The following is a 12,995-nucleotide window of genomic DNA, read 5'->3' as shown; positions in this document are numbered from 1 at the left end:
TGTGATAGAGCACATGCTTGGCATGCAGAAGGTCCCAGGTTTGATCCCCGGCTTCTCCAGGTAGGGCAGGAAAAATGCCTGCCTGAAACCCCGGAGAGCTGCTTCCTGCCAGTGTTGACGGTATTAGGCTAGAAGGATCTATGATCTGACTCAGTATAAGGCAGATTCCTATGTTCCTATTAATTTGACGCTAATTCCTAAATGCAGATCTATCAATGAAGCCAACTGTGGTTTCGTGAATTGATGAATAACACTTTATTTCTTTATTATACTTCTAAACTACCCAATAATCCAAGTTCTCTAGTCAGTGTACAATATATTACAAACATGAAATACAAACAATAAAACAATGAATAAAAACAACACATAATAAAACCAAGCTAAAACCATCAGCAAAGAGTAAAAACACTACAGCACATAAAACCAATGTAAAACTAGCATGAAAATAAAAGAGTTCTACGATTTAAAAGCACAAAAAACAATTTTTAAACTGTGTAATCTCTGTTGACACAAAAATATGTGCATATTCACATGGAATATAGTCATTTTCTAAAAAATAATTAATTGTTTTTACCATTTATAAGGCAATCCTAAACCTTCAATTTATTTGAAGCTTAATCTTCAAATAAAATTAATCCCCCACCCCATGCAAGATTAACCTTTTTTTTTTAAACTAACCATATGACAAAGAAATCAGACAAATACCCGCCACTGCAGTATCCATGTGTTATACATATGCAGGAAGTTGCTAAACTTGAATCATACTTACTCAAGAAACTCAGTAATGTATTTCTGACTGCATTTTGACCAAGTCCATGGGCTTGAATGGTAGTTTAAAGTTGGGGCCATTACGTGATATTGATGTTTCATTCCAACTTCCTTACATTTAAAGCTATCATCATGAGGAACATTAAACCTAATACACAACAAAAAATGCAAAAGATTCAGTAAGGGTTCTTTTATTTTTCTAATAATGATATTAACACAATTAAACTGGTATAGCACCTTGTTAAGGCATTTGCATAACATATAGGTATTTGGGGGCCCTTCATCTTTTTCTAAGAAATCCTCTATGGTAGGTTATATAAAAGCAATATATAACGTGGAATTTAGAATCTGGATGTCAGAATATTACAGAATAAGAGCTCTACAAAAATACATTTTGGAAAAAACAATGAAAAGTTGCTGACGAGTTCCAACTCTTGGATAGTCTAGTAAATTCCTATTTAAATTAATTCCAAAATATGCCAGTTCCCCATGGCAGTATACTAACCTTTTGAAGCACCGTGGTTAAAATACTGCGCTGTGGTATTAATCAGGAAGCCCCAGATTTAAGACTCACAGCTTCATCTCACTTAGGGCCAAACTATATGTTCCTAATCAGACATAGCTCAGTTAGGCCCTTATTTGTAATAATGATGACCTACCTTACAGGACTGCTGTAAAGATTCAATAAGATAATGCACTGTATGCCTCTATGTAAATGCTAAGCATTATTATGGGAATAGAGCACTTGCTTGCAAGGGCATGCTTTCATTCCAATCAAGCAGAAGCTTGCACTGCAAAAGCTACTGTGGCGTCCCCTATGTAAGGCAAGTGCAAGATTTGCTTGGTAGAAAAGACATACTTACACATGTCCAAGTTCATGTGCTATTGTAAATGCAGCACTTAATCCATTTTCCTCACTGATAGAACAGCTGCGCAGTGGGTCACACATTGTACCCAATTCAGCTAAACCTAGAAAATTGAATTTGTTATCTAAATGTGAAAGATGTTATACAGCAGTAGTGTTGTCTTCACACACACACAAATGCAGGCCTACAGCTGTTATCCAGACATTTATCATAATGTAACCATATGCTTATGCCTAGAATCTCAGCACTACAATCTTTTTTTTACAGAACAAGATAAATTACATTGTTATATTTCCATTTTAAGGTGTCCACTGTACAATGGCAATACAGTTTTTGTTCTTATTTGTAGAACATTTGCATCATTATTTTTTTGCTTTGACTTACCTAAAGTATCACATTTTTCTCTAGCTCTGCAGATATCTTCCCTTAAAGAAAAAAAGGTTTTCTATGAAAATCTTACTATTTTAAACAAGAGAAAAAGTAATTCCAGATACCTATACATAATTTTCTGAAGTTGTTACAGTTTGGATCCTTTCATCAATTGAAATTCACTCAAAGGAATTTCTGGGCTTTCAAAAGGCAAGTGGGGAACTGCTGCACAACAATGCCCCATTTACCTGCTATGCATTGTCCTCTACCTTCTGTAATGCAAAGTCATGTCTGCACCTAAAGCAGCATCTTGGGTTCAGGCCACCCACTTGTGATCTTAAACCTGCATATTTAGAAGTAATTTTCATTAAAAACCAATGGCATCTAATTCCAAGAGAGACTATGGCACGTACTTCATACTGACACCGACACCTGGATACAAGTGTAATACTAGTTAGCTATCAATTAAGTTAAGAGATCAGAAGAAGGCCATGGAATCATGCATTCCTGTTGTATATCCCCCTGTCCCTCTTAACCCTATCACCCGACTTGAACATCACAGCAGCAGTCCCTGGGTTGTTTAACCCAGGAATTGCGTGGTTCATGCACTCCATGCACTCAGCATTTCTGCTTTCAAGTAACAGCCCAGTTCCTGGGTTATTTTGTAACATGCGAACCTGGAAACTCTTAGGTTGTTTATAGGTTAAACAACCCAAAGTTAAACCAACAATTGCCCATGGTTTGTTGCTGGGTTATCTCTGGGCTGTTTAACCTATAAACAAACAAGAATTTCCAGGTTCACACATTACAAAACAACCCAGGAATAGGGCATTTGAGGGTTGTTAATTAAAAGCAGAAATGGCAAGTGCATGGCTCACACACCCGACTCACCCCTGCAAATTCTCTCTGTGCTAACCCTGGTTAATACAAAGAGTTTGATCTTTCAACATTTGCTCAGGACCCATCTATCCATGAAGGCTTTCTCTGAGGAGTGACCCAGCCAGTATAGTTCTAGTCGACCAGTAATTATTTATCATGCTTTTATTGTTATATTTCATGTTTTTATCATTTCTATTAACCACTTTGATAGTCTGCTGGAAAGCAGTATATAAATCTATGTGATAAATAATAATATAAAAAATAATTGGGTCTGTAGGGTATTTGAGTTATCTCAGATACTGTACCTAGTGATAAGAACTGCAGTATCATGATGAGAAGGATGAGTATCATCCAGAATGTTTTGTTTTTGTTGCCATACACAGAAATTACGAAGAGTGGTAGCTGCATTAAAACTGATAGCTGGTCCATCCTGTAATTAAGTTGCCAAGACAAAACAAACACCATATTAGTAATTACCTTGTAGCTACACTGTAGTGCAAAACCTGTTTGGCAAAGTGTATCGTAACGGTACATATATAATGAACCCAGAAATTCTGAGCAAGTAGATGGCCGCAAAAACTGGTTTGCAAGGTTGGGACTGAGCCTGGTCACCATTAAAATAACAATTGATTAAAAATAGCCATTTTAAACATGATCAATAGATACATACCAATTCTAAACATTTGCATCAATATATCTGCATTAAGTGTTTGTACAAAATACCACTGAAAAATAGCAATAATATCTTTACACTGGAAAATCAGTTTCAGTTACTTAAAATATTGACTACCTCCAACCCTTAGTTGCAGAGACAGCAAATTTTAAACTCTAATTCAGTACTTCATACCCTGCAAACCCTAAATGAAAGCAGCTGTCCAGAAGCAGCATCCAATGGGGCTAATGCACTTACGCAACTGACGTAGCGCTAACGTAAGGAACCTCTAGCGCAATGCCAATAGCATAAGCTGGTGCAACAGGCTTCCCTGGAAAACTTGCTCCACCAACTTATGCTACTAGCCTTGCACTACAGTTCGCTTATGCTAGTGCTAAGCCAACTGCATAAGCGCAACAGTCCTGGGATCTCATATACACAGCTCCTTCTTCATTTCTTTCTCTCCCTCCCTCTTTCTTAAGTGAAGGTACGTGAGCCTTAAAAAGTTAAACAAAAACTATTTTCCTAGACTTTAGAAGTAGTAACATTAACATATGTGAAAAAAATATTTAAGATGGCAAAAAATTATTCTGAATCATGAAATGTATTTATTCTCTTACCTGTTCATTGTGAACTACAATTAATTTTACAATCATTATATTTATTTGATTTCCTATACTTGAGTCTTTGTAGATTGTTGCAACCTAAGTAAATAAAAGCCACAGTGTTAACGTACTACTATATATTGCCCATATTTCCTATGGAAAGACAACAGAAATTATGATGATAAATCATAAAATTTATACTTCCCATTCCACTAAACTATAAATATTCTAGTGCTGTACTGAAAAGCATAAGATGGATTAATAATACTCAAATAACTACTGCTTCCTACTAATTAAAAGTAAACAAGACTTGGGTCAACTGTCGAAATATTTAATAATCTTTAATACAAACCATCAGAGTTGGATGCTCCATGTACAACTGGTTTGTAGAAGCAAATCTGGCCTAACATGTATTCACACCATTATTTCTGAGTATTCACGGATCAATGTTCTCCCGACAGCATTTTTAGACCCAGAAAATATTTGCTGTGAATGCAAATTTGTCACTGAACATGGCCATCCAAATAACTTGAGTCAGAATACAAAGAGTTGCCTGGGCTCATACCAGGTTATTGCACTAGCCCTGTGGAATGTTTGTAGTCCCCATCCTCCTTGAACAGCTAACCCCCATGCCATATAATTTCCTCTAATTGCAAAGTGGGTGGCCCTATGCAAATTGTTTTGTATGCAAAATAGGGCCACCCACAAACAAAACAGAGGTTTTACCATACCCAAAGTATGTAGAAGTATATTTCTTTCCTCACAGATACCTTCAAAAGGAGATCAAATTCCCCAACACCACCACAACCAAATGGCGAAAATTCTAATGTTATAGAAGCCTGGCAGAATGAGGACATAGCAAGGGTACAAGCTCTCATTCTACTCTGTAGAAGCCTGGGTGCCATGCCTGGTCGATCCCCTCCCTTTCCTCCTGGCTCAGAGGAAGAGCTGGAAATCTCCCCCACAGGATCAGAGATATATTGCAATATTTTTTTTGCAAGTCCCACTGGTCAAGAAGTATGGAAGGTTGCCATTTGGGGCGGGTGAGCAGTCTAAAGACTCTTGGGCTCAGGGAAGTAGTTGTTCGGATCCAGGTCTTAATTCTGGAGAATGCTGTCTGCATGGTAAAAACGTTGCTTAAAACAATGACAGACACCCAGCAATAGCTCTTTGGGCTATATACTGGCTCCTTCAGATTGACAGTGATACTGAATTAATTCCCCTGAAAGCTGAATATACATTGGAATGCATATATTGGAATACAGATTTACTTACTATTGACATTAGTGTCAATACATAATGCTGCAAGTTCCGTCCATGGTGCTGAACCATTCTGGCATCAGCTGTAACCATCACCTCTACATATCTTGGATAGGAAAGGAAACGTTTTTTCCGGGAATGTGGATTGTTTCTATCGTTCTCTACAGACAGATTTTTAGAAGCATATTCTAAAGCTGCGCTCTCTTGAAGAACATTTGTATCTTTCATTAAGCTGCGCTCATACGGAAATAGTAAAGTGCTTTTTTTTGGCTCTCCTGCAAAATAAAATGAAAAATTAACATTGTACATAAAATTTCTAAGCACCCTAATCCTAAACGTATTTTTGCAGTCCCTCTCAGGTTAAAGGATCATGGAGGAAGTGAGAAATATGGACTGAAGAATGCACATGAGGTTAGAAACATACGAAGCTGCCTTTTACTGGGTCAGACCATTGGTCCATCTTGCCCAGAGTTGTTGGCACTGATTGCCAACAGCTCTCCAGGGTTTCAGGCAGGAATCTCTATCTGGAGATATTGGGTATTAAACCTGGGACCTTCTGCATGCAAAGCATGTGCTCTGCCACTGAGCTACAGCCCTTCTGAGACTGTACATGGCAGGAGTACAGTACCCCGTCCCCACTGACACCCCCCCGACACACACACAATCTGCCTGCCCTTTAGGCTCTATGCTGAAGGAAAGAAACACATTACTTGATTCACTGCGGCCTAACCCCATCTCTGGTGGGTGAGGGCTCACACCTTTTTCTATTCTCTGCTATCAACATTCATTGGCAGCATGAACACAGCACACCTGCACAATTCTCAGTCCTGAGCTGTTTTGTGTGGTTGTGTGTGTGTGTGTGTGTGTGTGTGTCAGGTATGGGCTTTTAAAACAAATTTTCTCTGTATACTTTGGAAAACCCTGCCCATCTACAGGAACCTCTAAAACCCTGTTTATTTCTCCTGCTTTTCTACCTGCAGGACACCATTTTACTAACATGGGAACTAACAGAAAAAAGAACTGTGCTCCATATCCTCAAATGACTGTCCAACAGAACACTACTGATCAGACCAAAAGAGACTAAAAACATTAAAAGTGGGAGAGAGACAATCCTCCCAAACTAATTTATATTCACATACATGACTATGTACCCAAGTCAGCAGAATTAGGGCGGGATCCCCACGGCGAAGGGTTTAGTTCACTCTCCACTTTGCTGCGCTTTTTACTGGAGTCTAATCTGCCCCATCTGGGGACAAACAGGGCTTGAAAACCCAGATTATCCCAAAGCTAGCCTGGGGCTCTCAGCAGGTCACATGGCAGTTTACTGAGAACTGTTTGGGTGGCTACTTGGTAAAGTCTTGTCTATGTCATCATTTAGAAAGCCTGTTCCCTCCCTCCCACTCTCACCTTGTTCCGCCCCTTCTGCTTTCTCTGGCCGGTATGTGTATTAGCGCCCCCACCTTCCCCATCCTATGTCTGACCCTCACCATTTAATTTTTTAAAACTTATTTTCCATCTAAAACCACAATAGCACAATAGTGACAGGACTAAATGCACAGATTCACTGATTTCATTTTACTTGGGTGCTGGAACCATCAGGTGGAATAGTTCTTTACTGGAGGACTTTGTCCTCTTGTTTCCCCAATGGAAGTAGTTTTTCCCATTCCCACTGAGAAAATCCCCAGGGGTGCATCAGCGACCCCTCACATTGCCGCAGTTGTCGGGACAGACACTCAATCACTTTAGGTAGCCTGTTTCAAATCTTTAACATATTCCCTCTTCTGTGCATGTTTACTCAGAAGTAAGAAATAAATCTCGCTCCCCTGCATTGAAAGGGTTAAAGGCTAACTGTAGTACTCATCCTAAAGTGCTTTTTCGCTTCTCCAATGCTCTCTTAAATCACTATTGCAATGTTGTGCTTCTTTGATGTTCTTTAGGTTCTCTCTTGTTATGTAAAATCCCTTCTCCGCTTTATCACAGTAACAGTTCTTTCCTTCTCATTATGAGCAGGGGGAAGGAGAAAGGGAGAAGGGGGGGTTGGAAGCAATACGCAAAAGTGCACACATGGGGGAAAAATGGATAGGAGCAATAACTCCACAGCAGATTGCTGGGATGCAGCAAAATTGGGGTCGGGGAGAGCTCTCAGGAGCCATATAAAGAGGTGAGGGGGCAGTTAATGTTATGAAGTCCAGTCTAAAATTACCTAATTGCACCAAAGTTGAAATGAACAGTTTGGATCAGCGGGGAGAAGAGTGAGAAGATGGCACCCTCCACCCCCAGAAAAAGAAGGAGAGAAGGAACTCAGTGTCCTGTACCCAACACACACACCCGACCCCCTTGCTGCACATTGACTCACTCACTCCCTTAGCTTGGGGCAAAGCCAAGTGGGGAGAAGGGGGGGGGGGTTGGAAGCAACAGGCAAAACTGCACACAGAGGGAAAAATAGGGTGGGAAACAAGCCTCACTCATTGGTCTCCCCCCCTTTTTTACCCTATGTCCACCCACCCCATACCCCACATGTAAGTAACTCCACTCCCCCCCCCCACTCCCAGGCAGCTGTGTTTGGTGAAACTGGAGTGCTTACTTCAGGTTCACGATGAAGCAGCAATGCGCTAGTTCAACTTTGCGCTTTTACGCAGTATCCATTTAAGAGGGGGGGGGGTTTAAGGTAGAGGCTGCCAAGTAGAGCATACCTATACTTTTGTGGGGATGGTCACCAGAGGTTAGTGCTAGGCAAGGTGAAGTAAATACCATGAGGTAGCTCAGAACTCCTGAACGGCCAGCTGTAAAATGGCGGAAACATCGGGGAATCACAGGGAGGAGAAACATTGGGAGAACACCCCTTAACTGGGGTCAGTGAGGTCATGGCTGGATGAAAGGCACATCCCTGGGCAGGGCTATCATGTTGAAGTAACTGTGGAGGGTTGGTATACACCACAACAGAAGTGCAGATAAGTCGAATTAAGGAAATGAATCTGACTAAAAGTAGTCTCAGAAAAACTGTGTTTTCTGCAAAAACCTCCGGGGTGGCTGTGGGATGGCCACAATGTCTTGTGCCCCAAACAACCTCCAAATGCAGCCAGCTTGCAGCAAATCCCCCATGGAGCCACCCCTTAGGTCAGCACAGAAATTGTTTTACATACAATGTCATTTTATTTATAGATAAAATGTCTGCTTAGAGTATTTGGGCAACACAAACTCTTTCTCTGCCACTCAATAATTGCCTCCAGCCACCTCATAACATTTACTGCTTCATGAGATCATGGCGAATAATTCCAAGCTTTGAAAAAGAGAATCTAGCTTGAATCAGTCTTTGCTGGTATTCTTCAAACCATTCCAAACAAGGATGAGGACGTCCTAACCTTGCTAGTCTGCCTGAAGGCTTTCCTGCAACACTCTACTTCTGTTGTTTCCAGTGGATCAAGCAGCTCTGAAACTTGGTATGTGCTATATAACACATGCACAAGAAGAACAAATGTGTTATTCCAAAACCCATTGTGTAGAATCCAGACACCATATGGCAACAACTGTGTGTGTGGAGACGGCAACCCCTAAACAGGCCTCTTCACTGCTGGCTGTTATCCAGTAACTAGTGAGCCTCTTCAAGTTTATAATGCTTATGGAATATTTTCCACCATCTTCCATTTTTTCCTACTTTCAGATTTTCCCAAAAGGAACATTAATAGAGTGCACCTCAGGAAAATAGGAAGCTGCCTTATACCAAGTCAGACCATTGGCCCATCTAGCCCAGTATTGTCAACAGTGGCTCTCCAGGGTTTCAGGCAGGATTCTTTCCTCACCCTACCTGGAAAAGATGGGGATGGAACCTGGGAGTCCTTCATGCAAAGCATGTGCTCTATCACACTGAGCTACGGCCTCTCCCTTCTTGGTGCCTGCTACTACACCATTGTCAATATTTAATGTTTTGTGTATCTTTTTCTGATTAGTTCAGGGGCCAAGATCAAAGGTTTTGTTATGTGGAACAACAGGTTGAGAAGGCACAGGCTGTATATGCATAATACAGAGCTATCAATTAGAACAGAAGTGGGCAACCTTTGGGGCCTAAGGGCACATTTGGACATTTGAGGAACTGTCTTAGGCACAACCATAAAATGGCTGCCATGGGTGAGCATGGCTAGTCACAAAGAACAAGTAACCTGCCCAGAGGCATTCATGGGAAATTAAGATGGAACACCTAGTGGCTCCTACTTTGTTTTGAGGCAATCCTAGCTTCCAGTAAGAAAATATACAAATATTATGAAAATAAAAATTGGGAAGAGTAGAGTGTCTCAATGGGCAGCAAGGAAGGTGTCTGGAGGCACACTGGTGCCCACGGGACCATGTTGCCTACCCCTGAATTAGAACAACAAGAACTTGGTTGAGATATAGTGATATATAGAGATGACAAATTAAATGAAATTATAGTCACAGCAAATTCAAAATACAGGAATAGGACACAAATAGCAAATTAACAAAAAATAAACAGTGAACATATGTTACAAACGTTTCACACTTATGTGTAGAAACATTGTAAAACTACTTTCCTAGCCCCTTTGAAAAACATGCACTTTATAAACAAGACCCCACTTTCCTACAGAATAGTCAATGAAGAAGTTTGTCCACTAGCATCCAAGCTCAAAAAGCCAAGAGGTATGCCCACCTCCCTCTCTAGCCTGCCCTCTAGCCATCCAGCCACCAATCAGCAGCCCACCAACCTGACATGGTCAGGACCTTTTGCTTACCCATGCAGCACACAACTGAGGTACAATAATGCCTCGCTATAGGCATGTTCACGCCTTCCTCCATCTCCTCTCCACAATGCAAACACATGCATGTGTAGTCCTCCATTTTCTTTTGGGAGGTGGGGAAGGTGCCCCCTTTGGGGTTTTAAAAAAAGAAATTATATTACTTCTGCATACCTTGGAGTTTTGTTTGTGAGTGTTTCTATTTTGCCTCCAAAATTTTCAACATGGGCCACCCAAGATCAGTATTAGAAGGAATGACTACTCTTACTTCTGAATATTAAACACAATAATGCGGTATTATAATCAAGTGTCTTCCACAGTATTTGTTGTTGTTGTTGTTCAGTCGTTAAGTCGTGTCCGACTCTTCGTGACCCCATGGACCATAGCACGCCAAACCTGCCTGTCCTCCGCTCTCTCCCAGAGTGTGCTCAAGTTCATGTTCATTGCATCGGTGATGCTATCTAGCCATCTCATCCTCTGCCGTCCCCTTCTCCTTTTGCCTTCAATCTTTCCCAGCATCAGGGTCTTTTCTAGGGACTTTTCTCTTCGCATTAGGTGGCCAAAATATTTGAGCTTCAGCTTCAGTATCTGTCCTTCCAATGAGCACTCAGGGTTGATTTCCTTTAGGATTGACTGATTTGACCTCCTTGCAGTCCAGGGGACTCGTAAGAGTCTTCTCCAGCACCACAGTTCGAAAGCATCAATTCTTCAGTGCTCAGCCTTCCTTATAGTCCAGTTCTCACAGCCATACATTACTACTTCCTTAGTATTTGTTGTTGTTGTTCAGTCGTTCAGTCGTGTCCAACTCTTCGTGACCCACTTTTTCCACTTTCACCCTCAACAAGAGGCTAGCCGTGAATGCAGGGCAGCATTTGCAGGGGAACAATTCCCTCTTTGCTTCTCCTGCCCTGCATTGGATAGGTGGTCACCTCCGAGTTTGGAGGTGGCTGCCTATCCCCATAGGATTATGCCCTTAGTATACTTTAATTTTTTTCCTTCAACTATTTCAGGTCAAATATGTGTGGTATGTTAGGACAAAAAAATTAACATGGAACTCTTTTGGGGGGCTTTGTTTACTTAATACAAGTAAAATGAACATGCTAAACTTGATCTCTCTCAAGGAGGGGTGGGCAACCTGTGGCTCTCCAGATGTTTGGGCTACGGTTCCAATCAGCTCTAGCCAGCACAGCCAATGGTGACGGATGATGGGAATTGTGGCCCTCTAAAAGTTTTGGCCTACAAGTTGCCCACCCCGATCTAGGTTCCTATGCAAAATGAACCTAATTTGCATTGGAAAATTTCCCAATACAAACTGAAAATTTTCCTATGCAGATGAACCTAATTTGCACTGGAAAAAATTTCCAGTTCAAAATTTCCTGGAAAACCCACATCACTGATGAAGCCACACAGTCCTTCCAAAGGTGGCACTGTTCTCTTGCTCATATCTACACAAGCTAGAAGAAAAGCTCCAGTGTATGAGCACATATATTTTTACCTAGTTTGTCACTGAAAAAGACCAAAGCAACTGCATCTCAATGGATGTCATGGGAGTAGTATGTCCATATATTTGCTGCATGAACCAACCTTGCAAAGCAAAGTCTTTGAACAACTGAGTTCCACTGCTTGCACAATGCAGATTAAACGCTTCCTAAAGGAAGCCCTGAAACAAGCAGAAACACTCATTTCTGGATTGGAGACTGACTTGCCCCATTCCAGAAATGAGCATTTCTACTTGCTCCTGTAAGCACTAAATCTCATCTCCATTGCGCACATGGTAGGTCTCGCTTGTGGAATGGAAACGACAAGGACCCAATGAAATCGGCGTGAGTGCAGCACCCCACTGGATACTTCCTGTTTTTGTTATATATATGAATAAACATGCTCAATCAAAAGGCCCCCTTTCCAAAATTCTACAAATCCAAATAATAAATAAACGAACGAATGAACGAAAATGGTATTATGGGTTTTGGCCACCTCTACCAGCCTTCCCCAACCTAGTGCCCTCCCATAAGCTCCAGCCAATAGGGCCAATCATCAGGAATGCTTCAGCTGTAGTCCAAACATCTGGAGGGTACCAGGTTGTAGAAGGCTGTCCTATACTACCATTACGTATAAGTTTCTAATAGCTACATTGCAGATGGACACCAGGGGGCACCAAAGGATGGCAAAGAAGATGTTCTTTCATTTTCAGAGGGGAGAGGAGTGACACCTTAAATGGGAAAAGGCTATGAGATGGATTATCATTAAATCCGTTCCATGCAATCTAAGCTGGAAAAGTCACGAAGATGATTCAGTTTCCAAAACTGAGCATGACTGGTTAGATTCACAATCTCTTAAGGACTACATCTCAAGTGTATCTAATAGTCACAACTGCCCTAATACATCATAAGGAAAGAGAGAAGACACTCAGTTCTTAGTCCATGTAGGTATTTGTAAATAAAACTCCATACTTTAAATCAGTGCTAGCTAATATTCAAGAAAATTCAAACAAGGCATACTGTTCTTGTATGCACACGGTATACATTTTAATCAATGTTTTTAGCAATGTCTTTTTATCAGTGTTAACTTCTTTAAAATGTCTGAAGTAAAAGAATATTCATAAACCATATTTTACTGACATTGTGTTGAGATATTGTTGAGTATCTAAAACATTTTCCACTGAAGGACACATTCTGAGCTCAAAATAGAGTATGTACCTGAATAAAATACATTCAAGTGTCCTGATTCTGCATAAATGCTCTCAATGTGCATATTTTTGTTTTGAACACAACATTTGTGTTTTTGGTAGAATTTTGATTTGCTGACATGAATAAACAACTAGCAACAGGGAAATTTCATTAACGATTCATGC

The 12,995-nt window shown here is 40.8% G+C and overlaps 1 protein-coding gene across 2 annotated transcripts in view; it reads right to left on the bottom strand.

The window, feature by feature from the left end:
* The window catches only part of ADAMTS20 (ADAM metallopeptidase with thrombospondin type 1 motif 20), a 112,592-nt gene that overhangs the window by 77,838 nt on the left and 21,759 nt on the right, over positions 1-12,995 (bottom strand). The window contains exons 5-10 of one of the 2 annotated variants that reach the window (XM_084811815.1): positions 5,415-5,669; positions 4,155-4,238; positions 3,188-3,312; positions 2,019-2,059; positions 1,632-1,737; positions 770-916 (exon numbers count right to left, since the gene is read on the bottom strand). In XM_084811815.1, coding sequence (XP_084667941.1) covers positions 770-916; positions 1,632-1,737; positions 2,019-2,059; positions 3,188-3,312; positions 4,155-4,238; positions 5,415-5,669 — 758 coding nt within the window. Of the gene's footprint in view, positions 1-769; positions 917-1,631; positions 1,738-2,018; positions 2,060-3,187; positions 3,313-4,154; positions 4,239-5,414; positions 5,675-12,995 lie in introns of both variants that reach the window. The other variant, XM_084811814.1, reaches the window with a different exon arrangement.

This window comes from Heloderma suspectum, chromosome 7, assembly GCF_057233095.1.
Source record: "Heloderma suspectum isolate Gila_16-S chromosome 7, 16-S_ref, whole genome shotgun sequence".
NCBI classification, from domain to species: domain Eukaryota; kingdom Metazoa; phylum Chordata; class Lepidosauria; order Squamata; family Helodermatidae; genus Heloderma; species Heloderma suspectum.
This window is presented reverse-complemented; position numbering and strand designations above follow the sequence as displayed.